General features: G+C 37.7%; 6 protein-coding genes across 6 annotated transcripts; 3 read left to right on the top strand and 3 right to left on the bottom strand.

Annotated features, from left to right (window-relative positions):
* Positions 1 to 649: 649 nt before the first annotated feature.
* Positions 650 to 2,244, top strand: MELLADRAFT_112643 (uncharacterized protein; the record flags this gene model as incomplete). Its single annotated transcript, XM_007417224.1, has 4 exons — positions 650 to 968; positions 1,818 to 1,856; positions 1,942 to 2,157; positions 2,216 to 2,244. 4 exons carry the CDS (start codon positions 650 to 652, stop codon positions 2,242 to 2,244), a joined length of 603 nt encoding a protein of 200 aa, XP_007417286.1.
* Positions 2,214 to 5,237, bottom strand: MELLADRAFT_118281 (uncharacterized protein; the record flags this gene model as incomplete). Its single annotated transcript, XM_007417192.1, has 4 exons — positions 2,214 to 4,163; positions 4,264 to 4,345; positions 4,420 to 4,634; positions 4,708 to 5,237. 4 exons carry the CDS (start codon positions 5,213 to 5,215, stop codon positions 2,650 to 2,652), a joined length of 2,319 nt encoding a protein of 772 aa, XP_007417254.1.
* Positions 5,238 to 5,446: 209 nt separating this feature from the next.
* On the top strand, positions 5,447 to 6,622 carry MELLADRAFT_79456 (uncharacterized protein; the record flags this gene model as incomplete). Its single annotated transcript, XM_007417174.1, has 1 exon — positions 5,447 to 6,622. One exon carries the CDS (start codon positions 5,918 to 5,920, stop codon positions 6,620 to 6,622), a length of 705 nt encoding a protein of 234 aa, XP_007417236.1.
* Positions 6,623 to 6,800: 178 nt separating this feature from the next.
* Positions 6,801 to 7,612, bottom strand: MELLADRAFT_79455 (uncharacterized protein; the record flags this gene model as incomplete). Its single annotated transcript, XM_007417173.1, has 4 exons — positions 6,801 to 7,010; positions 7,085 to 7,232; positions 7,332 to 7,356; positions 7,396 to 7,612. 4 exons carry the CDS (start codon positions 7,610 to 7,612, stop codon positions 6,960 to 6,962), a joined length of 441 nt encoding a protein of 146 aa, XP_007417235.1.
* Positions 7,613 to 8,374: 762 nt separating this feature from the next.
* Positions 8,375 to 9,248, bottom strand: MELLADRAFT_79454 (uncharacterized protein; the record flags this gene model as incomplete). Its single annotated transcript, XM_007417172.1, has 1 exon — positions 8,375 to 9,248. The coding sequence occupies one exon, from the start codon at positions 9,191 to 9,193 to the stop codon at positions 8,375 to 8,377; it is 819 nt and encodes a 272-aa protein (XP_007417234.1).
* A 4,049-nt stretch (positions 9,249 to 13,297) lies between these two features.
* MELLADRAFT_53986 (uncharacterized protein) lies at positions 13,298 to 14,146 on the top strand (the record flags this gene model as incomplete). Its single annotated transcript, XM_007417145.1, has 3 exons — positions 13,298 to 13,403; positions 13,492 to 13,839; positions 13,920 to 14,146. 3 exons carry the CDS (start codon positions 13,298 to 13,300, stop codon positions 14,144 to 14,146), a joined length of 681 nt encoding a protein of 226 aa, XP_007417207.1.
* Positions 14,147 to 18,195: the final 4,049 nt, after the last annotated feature.

The raw sequence follows: 18,195 nt of genomic DNA, 5'->3' as shown, positions 1-18,195 counted from the left end.
TATCTTTAAGAAATCCTTGCCACGGTTAGATCATCAGAGTGAACTTTTTTCAGATTCATATCTTCTGATTCATCCGATAGGTAGAGTGACTTAACACTTGAGGATCCGGGGCACTGATTACCGACCCTTTCTTATGATCCACTGAATATATTTCTCACTGAACACCCTTTTTGAAAAACCTCCATAGATAAAGCATAAGAAGATGAATGACTTTTCTGGTTCTTTAACGTTTCTTTCAAGCTTTCAACCTATTCCATCATTCTCCTCAGTTGCATTGATTCTCTTTTGTTCTTTTTCTACTCGACTTAAAAAAGTGACTCATCAGTCAATCACACTTCCTTCAAAATCATTACATTCTATCCATCAGATTCATTTCATTTCAATTCTTTTTTTCGTCCATCCTTTTAACAAAAACTTAGACGACGTTTTTTTTGACTTGACGTCACTTCATTTTTTTGTTTTGCTTGAATTTTTTTGATTTAAAAAAACTTTTTTTGTTGTTCAAATTGATCATTTAGATTTAAAATTCACAAGACTTTGATTCTCTCTCTTACCTTTACACAAGAACTTTTTTCTTTTGATTTTTCTTAACACAATTCAAAACCAAAAGATTTTCAATAAGATGTTTTTTCAATTTTCAATTTACATGATGATCGTGGTGAAGATTTTAGCTGTTCCTTCCAAAGAAGCAGAACTCGAAAGACGTATGATGGGAGGCATGGGAGACTTGATGGGAGGTATGGGAGGCATGGGTAACATGATGGGAGGATTAGGAGGAGGAGGTGGTGGTGGTGGCGGTAAGGATAAAGATAAGAAAGGGAAAGGTGGTGGCAGTGGGATGCCAGATTTAGGTGCATTGATGGGTGGTGGTAAAGATAAAGATAAGAAAGCAGGTGGTGGTGGTGGTGGCATGCCGGATCTAGGTGCATTGATGGGTGGAGGAGGGGGATCAGTCGATAACAGTGGAGGTGGAGGTTGCAAAAAGTACAAGATCATTAGGTAAGATCTAATTCCTTCCATTTTCCCCCCTTCTTTCTATCAAACCCAATCCCAATCCCGTAAAAAAATCTTACTCTCATCATACTAATCTAAGATGTTCTTCATTTCAGCGCAAGAGGTACAGGTGAAAACCAAGCTCATCCAACAGGTTATGCAAAATTCATAACAGGTGTTTTATCAGCTGTACCAGATGGAGGAAACTATGAAGTAAAATATCCTGCTTCAGTAGATTATACAACCGGACCAGGTCAAGGTGCAGGAGATGCAATTAAATATATTTCTTCTCAAGTTTCTAGTTGTCCAAAACAATTATACGTTTTAATTGGTTATTCTGAAGGTGTAAGTCTTTAAGTTGATATCTTTTTTTTTTCTTGATCGGGTTTGTTTTTTACAACGATTGATTAACTGATTTGTTGTTATATTTTTGTTAGGCTATGGTAGTTACTCAATTAGCTGCCAAACCAAACTTCCCATCTTCTTCTATTGCAGCGATCGTAATGTACGGAAACCCATACTTCAAAGGAGGAGCTCCTCAAAACTCTTGTTCAGCTGTAAGTTTTCTATATACACAAACAAATCTAGATTTCGAGTTAAGCTTAAAATGAATGATTTTTCTTTACATATTTAGAAAAGTGGAGCAGGTATTGCTGCAGCAACTGGTATTACTTTACCATCAAAATTTTCAAAAATCACCTTTGATTGTTGTGTAACAGGTGATATGATTTGTCAAACTTCGGGTTCAATGATGCCTCATCTTGGTTATGGTGGATCAGCAAGTGAGAAATCTGCAATCTCATTTGCAGTTGAAAAACTTAAAGGTGCTAAAGCTGGTAATCCAGATAGTAAACCTACAGGAGGTTTGTTTCAAAAAAAAACCAATTCCTCAATTCATCCTTATTATATCTTGCTGACTGATTGGACACATTGTGAATTGATTTCTAGGCGCTGATTCTGGAGCTGGAGGTGGACTAGGTGGTATGTTAGGCGGACTTGGTGGTGGTGGTGGCATGCCAAATCCTATGGGAGGTGGTGGTGGTGGATCAGGTGGCGGGATGCCAAATCTCATGGGAGGAGGAGGAGGATCAGGAATGCCAAATCTTATGGGAGGATTAGGTGGAGGTGGTGGTGGGGGGGGTATGCCAAATTTCATGGGCGGAGGTAAGAAACATTGAAGTCAAAGCATTCCTATCTTCCAATCAAATTGGTTCTTTTTTAGCAGACTATGAACATCATCATCATCATTGATTACAAACTATTCATGAAGCGGTGGACTCATACTCTCACCTAAAAGTGTAATAAATTCCCTAGTCAAGTACTCTCCACCTTTTGTTGTTGTATCAAACACTCATTTATAATTTAATTTCAAGTCTTAAACATAAAATAAAAAGAGACATTGAAAGCGCTTATAAGTTTGTGAAAAAGGTAACACCATTGATCACATCATCAGCATCAAATCAAAATCTTAGCAGAAGACTTAGTCTTCTAAATCTTGCAAAACCGGTTTTACAAAAAGAAAGCCGAAATGAAACAATTAAATCCACATCACTTTACCCGAATTCTATCCTGAGCATTCCAACATATTTTCCAAATCGTTTGAACTCTACCATCCGGATGATCTCATACGATCCTACTTACATACCATATCTTGTTTCAAGCCCTACTGGCAGTCCATTCAAATCCAGGTGGTGCACCTTCAATAGCTGACCTCGATTTCAATTTCAATCGATCATCATCATCCAACTTCAATCGTTTCCTACTTTCTTCAAAACCAATTCTATTCCTAAAAGGTAATCGTTCACATTCCATCATTATTCCCATTTCTCTCATTTCTAAGTACTGGTTGTTTAGATCTTCACTTGGACTTGGATCAAAATAAATGTCTGACTGATCGATCATATCTTGATTTGGTTCATATCGCCCGAATGTATGATCTGTTTCTGGTAAATCTTCATATGTATCTGGATGATCAGGTTGTGAAAGTAAAAGATGAGAATCAAAGTCTTCTAGAGGTTCGACTGGATGGTCAAGATAATCTGCTTGGTGGTGTAGGGCATAGCGGCTAGGTCCTGAACCATATAGGTGGATATCGAGTTCTTCTCCAACCGCAGGAGAGTCAAAGACGTCTTTTTGATGAGAACCACGGTATTCCAAAGCTTGAGGAGCATTTGATCTCGAATATGTTCGATGATCAACAGATTCCAATGGACCATAAGAATGATGGTCAAGTCGGGAGCCATACCTGTCGACTTCGAATTCTTCATCAATCTCTGGAGAACACAAGAAGTCTTCTTCGTAAATATACTCGACTGGATCCTCCAAAAACAAGCCTTCAGCTAATTCAGTCGTAGTATAATAGGCTTCATCATCATCATCATCAAGAAACTCTTGTTGATATTGAAGACTCGAAGGTCTTATGAATCGTGGATCGTTGACTGCCTCTTCCATTTCGAAAGATAACAAAGATGTATGACAATCTACCTGAGAACCATGAGAATGACACGAACGATCCTGTGTAATATGATCGTATATCACCGGCATATCAGCCTCACAAGCCATGATCAGTCTATCTAGCGAGTTGTTCGTCTGAGTATTGTTACTCATCTGGTCTACTGGAACTGATCGAAGAGGAAGCTCTGGTGTAGATTTAAAGTTAGAATCCCCTCCAGAAGGTCGTCTTGACAGTACGAGAGGATCTTCAAGAGCCGTTCCATCATGTATAGAGATCTCTGGTGGATCTGGCGATTTGGGATCATGTTGAGAACTGACAGGAGATGTCTGCTTGTGATCATCGTACATTTTCCGGGCTTTCTTAGGAGATGTTCCCTCTAAAGAGGCTGATGGACAACTGGTTAGTCTACCATTACGTCTCAACCGTAAAGAGTTTGCCGAATGCTGATTGTCGGTATCTGAATGACTCGAAATAGATGTCCTAAGATCTTCTTGAGCACAAGGCTCTCGAACCGATGAATCAGAAGCAACTTCTTTTCGTGTTTTCTTAGTTTTATCATTCTTCTGCGAATCCACTTTGTCGGATTCGCTGCCAGACGTTTGGTCATGAGGCTTATCATTTAGATTTTTTTCCGTTGCTGGTGATTGGCTTTTTGTACTTGATCTAATCCGTTTTTTCTTATCTAAAAACTTGAGCTCATTGAACACCAAATCACCTGTAGGAAATATTTTTGAACATGTCAGTGATCAAGACAATCAAACAATAGTACATCAACTTTGAAATAAGTTTTCAGATCAATCAAATTGGTTACTGACCTGATCCTTTACGAGGAGTTGGTTTAAGTTTAGAACTAGAAACGTTTTTCTGAAAGATACCGAATGTATTAGACCTTCCAATCTATTTCCAAACATCAAAACACCAGGATGAGTGATCTTATCTCAAGATGGTTTTTGAAAAGAGATATACCGTACAGTGATTCTACCTTGATGTTTGATTGTCTTTGATTTGGGTATAGATTCTAAACCTTCGATAGCTGCATTCAAAGTAGTTGATCTTCTTTTTGGGTTTAGGGTTTCTGGATCGACTTTTGATTTCGCATCGCGTTTTAGTCTCTCGTGGATTGGAATTGATTGGTCTTGAACTATTGCTGCTTTCTTTCGTCTTGCTTCTTTCCTTTCATTCAAAACTAATCAGATTCCGAAAGAATAAGTATAAAATTCAACTCATGTATCAACAATTTGAAGGATGACCTGACTCACTTTTTTCTCTATTGACGATCGAATCTTTAGTTTCTTTTAAAACCATCTCTTCTTCTTCTCTTTTTCGTTTACTTTTTGGTTTGGTGGTTTCGATCCTCACTTTGATCTTCTCACCATTTCCTTTCTTAACTTGATTTTTTCCTTTTCCATTTTCTTTTGTTTGATTTTCTACTTTTTCGTTGGTGATACTTTGGTTTGATTTAGGTACTCTTGCTTTTAATGGAATCGAACTTGAACTTGACCAATTATCAAAACCTGATAGCTTAGTAGCTCTTGGACCATCTTGTGGACAGTTTCTAGTTTCTTTCTTTTTCGTTTCCTGAGTCTTTTTGTGTCTAGTTTGAGTTTCTTCATTATCTTTCGAATGCTCTGGAATAAGATCCTGTCCAGAGTTCCGTTGATTTGTCTCCAAGTTTTGTTGAGAGTTTAGATAATTTTGTACATTGTTAAAATTGAACTTTGAATGAAGAATAGTATGTGATGTTAAGTTTTGATGTGTTAATCTCATTTGGAATGGTCATGGATTGGTTGCTAAAAATCAGCTCAGCACTGAGCAAGCTCCTCAGTCAAGTTCAGTCAACAAGATGAAACTTTCCAATCTGACGTCATTCAGCGTCACTTTTAAGCATACTCTTCAAATATGCTAATATCCATCACACCTTAAGCTATATACTTAAGTACCCTTCAGGCTTCAGCTTTCTCAATCTCTTTCTCATCCATCCTCAACCTCCAAGATAATATATCCCAAAAGCAACCTCAACCTCAACCTGAACCTCAATCAAATCATCATCTCATATTTCAAAATCAACTTCTAAAAGCTGGCATCCAAGCACTCGCCCAAAAAACACACACAGACAGACTGGAGAAGATCCAAGAATTTCTTACAACAAACTTCAAGATTGGTTTCACAAAACCTTCCGGTCTATCTCCTCACCACCCAAAAAGCTAAGTAGCTGTGGGCGATCGGAATCGAACCGATATTTTCACGGGGTTGTAACCGCTTGAGGCAGGTGATACCACAACGAGATTTCCTAACCATTAGAAGACGCCCACCTTGTTTGAACGAACGCGTTGTGAGATTTTGAATAATTGATTTCAGACGCGCCAGCCAAGATACATGGGTTAACCGTTACAATACAGGTGTAAAAACAAGTTATAGTTTTAAATTCGATTGCCAAACTTTATATCAAAAACAAGAAACAAGAAAAGAATGACACCCAAACTTTCATCGATCAAGTTCAACTTCCTTCAACAAAAACAAACCATCTTCCGACGATACCTTCATAACAAGCAACCCAAACCACCCACAGTATTACCACATCTTAGAACCTCAATAGGTAGACAATACGAAGAACATGTGATCAAGTTCATGACTCAACATTTTCAAGGAATCCAAGAAATCTATCATACTGGATTAAAATCATCAAATGATGAAGGTATCGATATTAAATCAAATTGGTCTTTACCATCTATTACTAAACCGAAAAGAACTTTAAGAATTATAGCTCAGTGTAAAGATTCATTAGGAGAATTAAGGTTTATAAGAGAATTAGAATCGAATTTGATCTTACCTAATAAAAGTAAAAAAGATTTGAATGATCGATTGATCGGAATCCTTTTTACTTCTCGTGGGTTTACTTTACCTGCTTTAAGAAGATCTCAAGCTTCTAGTTTACCGATCTTACTTATCCATCTTTTATCTCCTAGACTTCATCCTACTACTACTACTGTTAATGAAGATGTAGATCAATTTGTTTGGTTAGGTGCTTATCCTAATCAAGTTGCTAGTCAATTACTCAAACCTTTGAAATTCGTTTATGGTTATTCTTTTGATCAATCGAATACGAATGATCAAAGTTTCGAAAAGAAACCTGTGCTTTGGAATTCAATTCAAGAAAGTCCTTGTAAAGTTTAAAACCTTTCGCTGAAAGGTTATTCCAATCGACTTTATACTTCCACGGAATTCGATCAACCCAAATGGATCTAATTCTTTTGGAACTCTTGGACAAGAATCTTATGAGGCATACCTAGATTGATTACAAGGATATAGCGCACGGGACTGTTCAATTTGATCTTTAAAGATCGCACTTTGTGAGAGGTGAACAAAATTCAAAACTTTCCTCGTAAATCAATCTGTTCTTTACAAGAAAAAGTTATGTTGCATTCTTAGCGAGGAAGAAGTTTACAATTGGCTAACAAATTGAATTGGATTCCATCGTATTCCTTCGAAATCATCAATTCACCAAACCTCATTAAACATTATAAGAATCATCAAGTGCAAGCTCTAATTCATTCTCGAAAGTCTATCCCCAAAAAGAAAATCAGATTTAGTGCTTCATCATCAATTATCAAATTCAAACCCAGGAAAACTACTTACTCTAGGTTTAAATGGCCATTCATTAAAACATTTACTTAGATTGATCCATTCTTGACCTGTCATCATTCTAGGTGTTGTACTCTTTGGAATAGTTTGACCTTTAGCTTTTAATTTATCATACATAATACTTGCTCCTGCTGCTGATTGACTAACCAAATCCAACACACACACACCGACAAGAAGAAAACACATGATTTGATTAGTATTTGAATTATTTTTTGGGAAAGCTTTTGTGTGGGAGACATACCTAATACTTTCCACCCAACTTGTGGCTGAATGAATAAACATATGTCGTTGTAGAAATGTCATACAATCAAATTCTTCTGAACTTAATGAAACTTCAGGTAAAGGTTCGATCAATAAGGCTTCACAGATCGGAGTGATTTCTTCATCGGTTTGTTGGGTAAGTTTATCAGTGGTTAAAAGATTGATAGGGAAAAACTTGTTGGGCGTTAATGAGATTGATTTTTTGGTTGAAAGATTGGATGAGGAAGTGATTTGAGTTAAACAATTGGCTGTTGCTGTCATTCTTGTATACTTTTTTTCTGATCTTTTTCGAGTTAATCTCTATGGTAACAAACCAAAAAAACTCATCAAGCTTTGCTTTTATGTTTTGTTTTGGTTGATGAAGCTAAAAAAACAACTTACTTCAGATAAATCATTGGTGGTGATTAAACCAAGGCTTAATCTACCATATTGAAATAACCAATTTCGATTGGGAATAAAACTAATTAATTGCATAATGAATTGTAAAGAACGTTTTGTATGAGGTAATTGAGAAATGAAAAATAAAGAGGGATGAGCTTACAGATGGAATTGAATCATATATTCAAGATCGTTTTTTCAAATAAAAGGGAAATTAAAGTATAAAAAGAAACAGATGATCAATTAAAGTTTTTTTTTTCAAAAAAAGCTGGACTTATATTTGGTTTCAAAAAAGATGTTCAGATTTTGAGAAGAAAGAAAGAATAGTCTTACATGTATTCCATGGAACGATTTCTACATCATCTAATAGACCTTCTTCTTCTAATTCACTATAAGATTCCCACCAATATCCATCATTTTTGATTTGAAAAAACCTTTTAGCTTTAATTTCTTCTGACCATCTTTCCTATATCAAAAAACCCAAAAAATTGTGGAAAATTCAATTTCATGGAGAGGTTTGAGAGAAATGTTTTTTTTTGAAATAACGCACGTTGTACATTAGACAATATTCTGGTAATTCTTCTATTGCTATTACTTTTCGAATGTTTTTTAATTTTAAGAGTTCGTCTATTAACGTTGGATGACCTATGAAACATTAAAGCAAAAATCATTTGATGAAATTCCAAATGGGTTTTTTTGAACCAAAAGCTCACCTGAATAAGCTACCACAACCGTAGCATCGACTAATTTATCTAATTTCCAAAGATCTTTCAAAACTTTAAACGTTAAATCTTGATCTGATAAACTAGGTCTATCAAATAAAGCTTTTCGAACGGATAATGAACCAGGTGGTAATAAGACTCTTGTGATCGGATGTCTTTCTGGTTTTGATTTCTTTTTCTTTTCGATTGATCGATCTTGATGATCGATTTGATTTAAAAGATCTAGTTTCTTTCTCCATTTTTCAAATCCTAAAATTTCTTTCATTTGTCTTACATTCTTACTGTAGATCCTGCCGTGTTGATCGTCTAGTTTTAGGGAATTTAGAATTGAGGTTCTGTATGATTCTATGGTTGAAAGAGTTGATGTTTGAATGTGGTTTAGGAATTCGGTTTGAGGTGTATTATCATTTCTTGAAAATGGTTTTGATAAATCTTTTTCGTTTGTTGTGGTTGTTGGAATCGGATTTGAAGAAGTTTGTGCTTTGTTGGTTAATAATGAATCGAATGCGGCTGTTAAATTTTCTGCTGAGTATGATTCTGAATGCACACGACCAGTAAAATCATTCGATTCTTCATTCGCTTCTGGTTCTGTTTCTTCTATTCCAAAAAGTGGTGAGTTCTCTAGACTGGTAGCAGATATACTTGTTGAAGGTTTTAGTGTTTTGGTTCGTGGTTTGGTTGGCTTTTTGTTGGCTTTGGTTGTTGCTCGAGCACCGGCTCTTATGATTGAGTTAAATCTCATTCGGTTGAGTTGATCCAGTCAAGGTATAGAGTTCTTTTGCTTCTCTTGATTAATGGTTCTTTCTTGTGCTGAGCAAAAGTTGACAACACCAAGGAAATTTTTTGGAAGCGCTGTAAAAATTACAAAGTCTGTCTAAACCCATGGTCATATGCTCTCATACACTTGGAGCTTTAAGGAGACTTAAGGTCCCTTAACATTCAAAGTACAAAAAATGACCAATGCTTACTCAGAGTCAACTTTGCATTCACCCAGTGTGCATTGGTTTGATTTGGGCAGTCAAGAAAACTCAGGGGATGAGAATCAAATCAAAGATGTTCACTCTTCCACAGTATTGAATGTATCACATGTCTTTCAAGAATTTTCTGGCAATATCTTGATGAAAAAAGTATGAGAAAATCTTCATGAAAATAGTCTGGGCTACAAAAAAGGATATCCTAAAAAAATCTTGAAGCCAATGATGATGTTAAGAATGATTTTGTTAATTCTTTAGGCTTTGATTTTGTGGTGTATTACTTGTCTTTGGTGTATATCTTCGTACCCCCGTAGACCAATCAAGTCTTATGGCTGAAAGAATCATAAAAGGATATCAATGATTTCAAAACTCATTCAAAGGGTCAATCCTCCATGACTATAAATTTTTTGTAGGAAGGAATCTCTTGATAGAGAAGCATTCCAGCTCACCTTGACACATACTCGCCGTGAATTTTCTCCTTGTAAGCTTGGCACTGAGCCCAAAGTATTTGGATGTTTTACAGTCCTTGATTGAATTTTTCCATCTGAATATGCCAGCTATGAGTACAATGATTTTATTCTTCTGATTTTTTCTATTTTGATTTGATTTAGACTGATTGATGGCATGAATATTTTGATAGGCCTGGGCTGATTCTAGACATAAGTAACTCAAATTTGTTATAACTCTCAATGATAAAGAATATAATTCAATATCAGGAGTCTTCCCAGAATAATTTTGTCTACATTTGTGCTGCAATTCTGGAACCTTGTCTCAACATTCACACTCTCAAATCCCAAGCTTTGGAATCCCTAGGTGCGGACCTGCGGGTCTAGTGGCATCCTTTACTAATATTCCAGCAAATTCAAACCGACTGTTGACCCCAACACCACCGGCCCAACTTGTCACACATGGCAAAGGCAATGCTTACAGTCCCTGCCACAAGCAGTTCGTCTGAGAGCACCTTTTCTCATGCACTGAGAATGATGAGTGATCACCAAGCCTCCTTCACTCCCAGCCACCTCAAGGTTTTTGTTTTTAGCAAGAGCTGGAAAAAGGGGTTACCAAACAAGTAGATTTGTCTGATTTCTAAGCTCTAAGTAGGCTTCTAAAGTTCTTTTTCACCTCTGATAGCTTTTCTTTAATTTTCATATACACAAGTTGTTGGAATTACGTATGTTTCTTTTTGCTTTCTAAGTCTTTTCATCTTTTTGGTGCGATCAAATATTGTAATTACATTGTAATGAGCTTTGATATTTTCCTCTTTTGTGTTTCTCTTCAATCAACATGACATCATTGCTATCAATGAAAATTGTTACATCATTTACGTCATCATTCATTTATGTCAATTCTTTTTGTCTCTTGTGTTCTCTATATAAACTGATCCCAAACTTCAGTTAGATTTCTTTCTTCTTCATCTGACTGTTTCTCTAAAACACATCTTATCATAAGATTCGTAGTGTTGTTTGTTCTCATACTTATTCTAAGATTTGTTTTGTTTTTGTTTGGAATCAGTCCAACACAAGTTTATAAAGTTCTGAAGTAGTTTGTCTATTTTTAATTAGGCTTTCCTGTCTTCACTATTGAACTTTTATTGGTGATTTGGTCCTTACTTTTGTTGAATGCTTCCATGGAGTTGAAATACAGAATTATCCCCTCTCTGAGTAGTTTTTGCTCCTCCATTTGAACCAGGCCCTGCCTGGCCTCAAGGCCTGAGATTTGGGGTGTGCCCTGCCCAGCCCTGGACTTTCATGGCCAGGTTTCAGCCTCAATCAAAAGTGTATGGATTTGCTAACATAACAAAGTCCCTCTTTCTTGGCAAATGGGCCTACAAGAGAAAGAACTTTAGCTGATCCACCAAATTTGGTGTGTGAGCAAGAAATTTTTGGCTGGGGAGTTTTTCAACCTGCCATCAACTCTTACACTACAAATAAAATACCTTTGGACCAAAGGAAGGTCATGCACGCCCACTCAACCTACACATTTTGGTTCTAGCAAATCTCTCTCTGGGTTTCAGGAAAGCACTACAGGAAGCCTTGAAAAATGTGTTTACATGTAACATTCTGGCCTGCCTGGCATGAGCTTTTGACAAGTTCAACAGCTTTCTTGGATATCTTGAGATTTTTTGCAAACTTCAGCCTTCCATTGATGTGCAATCATTGCATCAAACATTCTTCTAGATAGATGAATGTATGCAGGTTGAGTGGGCGCATAAGATCTTCCTTTGGTCCAAGGGCATTTTATGTATAGGGTAAGAAGTTATGATGGGTTGGAAACCTCCCCAGCCAAAAGTTTCTTGCTCACACGCCAAATTTGGTGGAAAGACAATTAGTCCCTCTCTTGCAGGCTTGCTTGCTGAGAGGAGCTTTGTTAGGTTAGATTGATTTGCCAAATTTGGCTCAAGTTGTCTGTGTTTCCAGGAAGAAATTTGAACCAAACCCTGCAAACTCTCATCAATATGTTCATCATGTGCTCATATGAGAAGTTGACTTTGGATCTTCCCCATCTATATAAAAACTGTGAGTTTTTACATCCTGCATGCACTAAAGATATCACCTATGAGAGGCTTCAACTCCTACAACTCAACAAGACAGACATTGAAGATGGGCTGTTTTGGGGTGTGAACAGAACAATGGATATAGTTTTTGGTGCCAAATTGATTGGTCAAAATCTTTCTACTGTTTACAGAAGAAAGTACAACACAGATAAAGTGATAGTGAATTGTAGCTGCATGGTAAATAATCATTGAGCTTTGAAGTAAAAATGTGGTTCTAATCAAAGGGTACCAATCATTCATGATATACAATTTGCTATCTTCAATCCATTCCTGCCAAAATATCTGCATAAACACTTTGTTTCGCATCTAAATAACAAATTATCTTTCCACAAAACACTCAAAACTATGTTTTCAGACTTGGAGGTCTGGGAGGTATGAGAGCCAAATTTTAGTTGACCGCACTCTCCAAACCTCCCATAACATAGCGGTGATACACGTGTCAAGCCTTCTTTTTAAAAAAATGATCTTTTTAGTCAAAATGGGCGATGTTTAGACCCCCCTATCTAGGACTGTGCCGGGGTGCGGTCCTGGTTGAGCCCCTAATTATTGAACTGCACCTGAGTTCTATTTATCCTTCCTCCACCAAATATTTCTCGCCCCACCTTTTGATTGGAAACCGATTGGCTTTGATGCCTCAACTGTTTTAGGCGGAATATTTTTCTTGAGACCTATGAGACTTTTGACCGTAATAGATCTTTCTCTCATTACTTGCCAAGAATCCCGATGCAGGGACAGGAAACCTGAAACTTCAACGAGCTGTCAATCAGATTCAAGAAGCCAATTGATATGTCCAACATAAACCCACTATTGAAACTTGGATTGCTCAAAGTGATGAAGAAACTCCAAGCTTAACTAAGCCCCCACGAACCCGCTCGTGAGGGGCTTAGTTGTGCTTAAAGAAACTGCGTCGTAAAGAAATTGCGTCATTGAATGTCTCCCGTTTCGAAACTATGCAAGTGTAGATCAGAAAGACTTACCTTTATTTTGGCCGTACATTTTCTCTTTATCTTTCTTATATTATCGCATGTATCCAAGATGGAAAGGGGTATTGCTTGAAGATCTCAACCAAATTATAAGTCTAAGCACCGTATGAGTGACACTGGGACTGTCAGACGTATGTGCGCTAAATAAACGAGATTGTGGGATCAAGTCATGAAACCGAAGATCTCAGGTGGGCACAATGATTGATGAGCGTTTCATCGTTTAAATTTCAAAGAGCGCATCACACACAGGTGGCTATGACATAAAATAGAGTAAGGTGTGTTGGAAAGCCTGATCTGTTCGCTATTGTAACTCACTTAAATCTTTCCTTGTCAGAATGTATAGCTCCTTAATATTACTTGGACTCTTTCTATCCAGTCTTCATGCACGCCCTATCTTAAACTCAGAGAGGTCGGCAACCAGAGCGTTCAAATCGTGTGCAGGTACATCATATATCCCCGTTGATATACCTCCATACCTTTCCTGCAATCTATTTAGTGCGAGGTTCTCTAACATTTTTATCTATACCAGGTATATGCCAAAAGGAGAAGCCTTTGCTCAATGATGAAGAGGAATATGGCTGGCTGGGTGTGGGGAAACCACTGGAATATTTGGAATCTAAGCCATTGTTAACAACACCGATCGAAGTTAGTGAACTGGAACATTATGTTCCCAATCTTACTCAAGAGCAAAACATTGCTAGATGGGCATTAAGACAAGCAACAGCAGAACAAGTTGCACGGCTAGCCCTTATGGGGCAAAGTAGTGAAGCCTTTACAGCACTCATCTGGTTAATCGGAATCGCCGAAGGTAAGCCCCAAAAATGGATTTCAAGGGCAAATAAATGGGCCAATTATAGGGGTAAATTACCAGAAGGTCGTCAGTTGATTTGTTCACTCACCAGAAATCTTGAAGGAGAGTGGAATACGTATACTCACTATATATCATCTCGCAAACAGTGGAAAGAGTTGCAAGTTTTAATCAAAATTTCGAGAATGATTACCAGTGGATGGCAAATAGCCGTGGAAAGCGTTTTGCAAGGCCAGAAGATTCCGATGTGACAGCCATGGCTATCTATTTGGGTTCTGCCTTTTTTTCAGAAGGGCAAGAGATGCCGAATGAGAAACATTACTATAACATAGCCCTAATCGAGCGTAAAGCGTCACTTTGGTCATCATTCAAGTAAGCAATACACCTGCCTTTGTCCGCTATGATCTCAAAGCTATATTGTCCTGATCATTGGGTTTCCTTACAACCAGACATCTAATCGCCCAGTCATAAATATCATGAGAATGCCACCGGGGGTGATGTAGTCTCACTCTCACCTTGTTTGAAATCTTTCTTTTTCCTCATGAATTGAAATGAGTTTATGTTGGTTTATTGAGCTACTTCAAAGTAAAAGAATGTCTGTGCATATATAATTTGGAGCATTCCAATTTCATAAGCTTTTGTTTATCTTAAGCTACAAGGGATTTTTGTAAATAAGTTGTGGTTGCAATTTAGTTTTTGGATGGGTGATTCAATTGGAGTGATTAAAGTGATAATCTGTGATTATAAGGCATAAAAGAACTTGAAAACTTAGGGAATTCCCCTTCAATTAATTTTAACAATACCTTGTACAATTCTCAGACTTGCAAGAGTAGAGGAATGAAAAATGAAGTTTCCTTCTCTGTTGTGAAAGTTGAACTTGCCTATATCATTCTCTCACCTTCTTTTGACAAACCAGGATTAACAATGCAAAGTTTCCTTAGATAGTGCTGTCCTGGAAGCAAATGCCAAATCATGGGGAATTTCTTGGTGGTGAAAGAAGTCTTATATCATTTGGAAAGGCCATTCAGATCATCTGGCTGGATGATTCCTGTAATGATGCCTGCTACTGAACCATAATCTTGACAGTGTTTTTTTGCATTGCTTAAAGTGCTTTTGGAACTGTTAGGCGATCAAACACTATGTATTATGTCCAGCCCCGGTAAAACCCCTCTGACTGTGTCAGGGGAAAGGTTGCTGTTGGCTGTTTAATCTAGTGTACATGTGTTTGTTATTATGTGATAAGAAAGGTGGTGAAGTGGGGAGTAAATAAAATCATAATAAAATCATTTTAAGGGTTGGGGTCTGTTGCGCGGACAGGGTTCATCTGTGGCCTTAGCCCAGATCCACCTATTTGCAAATCTCCATGTGGAGTTGCAATAATATCACCATGTAGATATCCTTGTAGCACATCAACATGCACACACAGAGAGTTTTGAAACAAATCTGAACATATTTTGGTTGGATTTAGACTGAGATTGTTGTTCACCCTTTGTGAATAGTGATTTATTTATAGGATTTGCAGAATCCTTTGTCTCCATCTGGGGTCAACTGACAGTCAATGTTGCAGTTGATCAGGGGAAGATGCACCTGTTGTGGTACCACTTTGTTGAGTCTTTACCAGGTCTAAGAAAAGACCTGCTTGTGTGCATGTTGATGTGCTACAAGAATATTTACATGTTGTATTGAAATAGCTTTGAATCTGTGGTGGTTTGAGAGAATTCTCTTATCCATTTTGGTGTGTTGTTTTTGAATGGCATGTTTAAGTGTGTTTTGGTGTTATTTGTGAGTTTGACAAATGAAAAGGAAATGATCAAAGGTCTTGAGGCCTTCCTGGCATTTGCAGACCGGTTCAACAGATTGTTTGAAGCGGTTGAGGTAAGTATTGAGTGGTGCAGAACCGGAGTGTAGTGGTGTTATTGTGGCAATTTTGTGCTTGGGGAGGATGGACAGTGTGTTGAGGTGTTTCTTGGACTGAGGCTTGTGTCCCAGTCTCTTGCTTTTTGGCTTGGTGAATTATTTGGCTTGTTCTGTGAGACATTCATTGATTGCCAAGATGAAGCCTGCCATTTCAGGTGTGCTAGAGAATGTGCTAGGTAAAGATCTTTTTGCCAATTAATTTGTGAATTATCTGCCTGTTCACTTCCTGAAATGACTTTATGGCCTGGGAAACATGGTATTGTGATGTGCATGAGGGGGAAAGGTTGGTGTAATAACTTGAGGATGTTGAAGGTTGTGTGTTGGTTGTGAAGGGAGGAGAGTCAATACCGCAACCACAACTTTTAGTGGTTGCGGTGCAGTTGCACAGCGCTTTCTGGGCACGCAATGGCACCGCAATACATAGCGGTGCTGGCGCACCGCAATCCTGGGTTGAAACCCGCGGGTCCTGATAAACCGCTCCACAATTGTGTTTTACACTGCTATATTGTGGATATTGCGCAGTGAACCCTTCACCCAGGAGCCCAGGAGTGGTCCACAAACAACCTAAGTCAATTCAATGATTCCACTACAAATACAGCATCCACTTGACCCAATGGACAGTGGAAGAATGAACTACAGCCCCTGGAAACAACTTCACATACAGCTGAGATGTCCATCTATTCAAACGCTTGGACATGGACCTGGCCCTGGGTATAAAGCAAGGTGAGTTTTTCTTTGGTCTAGTCTCATTGATTTCAATTGAACTTAATCAAAGTCTACACATTCTTTCTACATATTGTTTTCATTTACCATGACAATGCCATCCTCTAAACACCTTTTCCAACCCTCTTCCCAAAGTACCCTTCAGGTTCCGGTTAGAACTCTTTGACCTCCTAGTCTGTCTCGCCCCCAACCAGGGTTTGTTATCACTCCAACCGATTCACATACAGCTATTACTCGTCAATAAAGTCTTCAGGGTGGATCCCCATCCCCTGGTCCCCTATCTCTTCAAACTGCATCGCCTCGACCTACTCTCAACAACAAGAATTCCAATTCAAAAGCTGCATCAGGATTGGCTAAGCCCATGTCAAAAGGCAAAGTATGTAGATTTGACTCCCTCACAAAGCCATTTGATTATATTGATTGATATCAATTGGTATCTTCTTGTTCTGTAGGTTTGATTGTCAACTAGCAAACAAGCCAGGTCACCCTCACCTGCTGCCTCATCAAGCAGTACGTTGTAGAACTCCTACGCTGTGTGGCGTAGGCTGAGCCGGAGAGGGGAAGAATCACCGTGCAGAAGGAATAACCACACGGATGATACTATGGTTGTCGTAGACTGCCCTCAACCTTTAACTAAAAGTTCAATAATAAAAAAATTAACACCGGAACAATTCTTAACAACTTTTCTCCCTTCACAAATCTATCACGTAACAATAATCTAATATTTCTAAAAGAACCTCAAGATTCCGCGGAATCCAACAATACCCTACCAACTGTACACACACAATTAACACAAAACTAAGTAAGTTTCGAGTTAGACGTAATGTTTTACTACTTATAATAATAAAACTAATTGAACAAAAATAAAAAACTAGATAATTTTTATAAAGGGAGACGGGATAGAATAAAGAAAAATAAAATTTCTAAACTCTAGTATAAGTTTAGCAGAACTACACTAGAAAAAAAACTTTCTAAAAAAAATGGCTAAGGTCTAGGAGGGATTTGAACCAAGGATCTGGCTAGGTCTGTGTAAAGGACTTTCACGTATTGTGAAATATAGCAATAAAAAAAATAAAAAAAAATAACTAATGAACTCTTGTCCCAGCTCAGCAAACACCACCGATTTCAATCTTTCAAGATACTAAAAGAACACTATCACTCCACTGATTTGATTTAGGAATAACTAAGCTTAAAGACAACAATCAAACCAAAGAACAAACTTCAAAACACTTCAAACAAGACTCGTTATTGATTTAATTTTAATTCTTCGAAAGAACAAACACTCTCGATAATACGCTAACTCTTTTAAAATCAATCACTCAGAGACTTATTTTTCTTAATAACGACAAATTCTTTCTTTTTCTTTCTTAGATGAATCACCAAAAAAAGAAAAAAAACACACACTTCTCCCTCGAACAAACGAACACGAACCAGGCCCACCTTTTTCTTCATCTACTTGTACGCCGATTGGACTCAACTTTGCTCAGATCACATCAAGTCCATTTTCTCTTTCAATTTTCGATAAGGTTTCCCTTTTTTATTCAGGTGAGTCCCCATTCTTCTTGCTCATCCTTTTTTTTTTCTTCTTTCTTATCATTTACTAACTATCTCTTGATTCCTTCTCTTCCACGCCTGAGTACTACTTCTACCTTGATCACCTCATTTCCTCTTCTTGATCTAGTCTTTTTTTTTTTACTGTAGGATTCAGATCGATCGATCCTCAGCACCTCTTTCTACACCCTTGTTGTTTCTACCACCGCGATCCATTCCCCTCGTTTGATTTTA

The sequence above is a fragment of the Melampsora larici-populina genome, assembly GCF_000204055.1.
Source record: "Melampsora larici-populina 98AG31 unplaced genomic scaffold MELLAscaffold_69, whole genome shotgun sequence".
NCBI lineage: Eukaryota > Fungi > Basidiomycota > Pucciniomycetes > Pucciniales > Melampsoraceae > Melampsora > Melampsora laricis-populina.
This window is presented reverse-complemented; position numbering and strand designations above follow the sequence as displayed.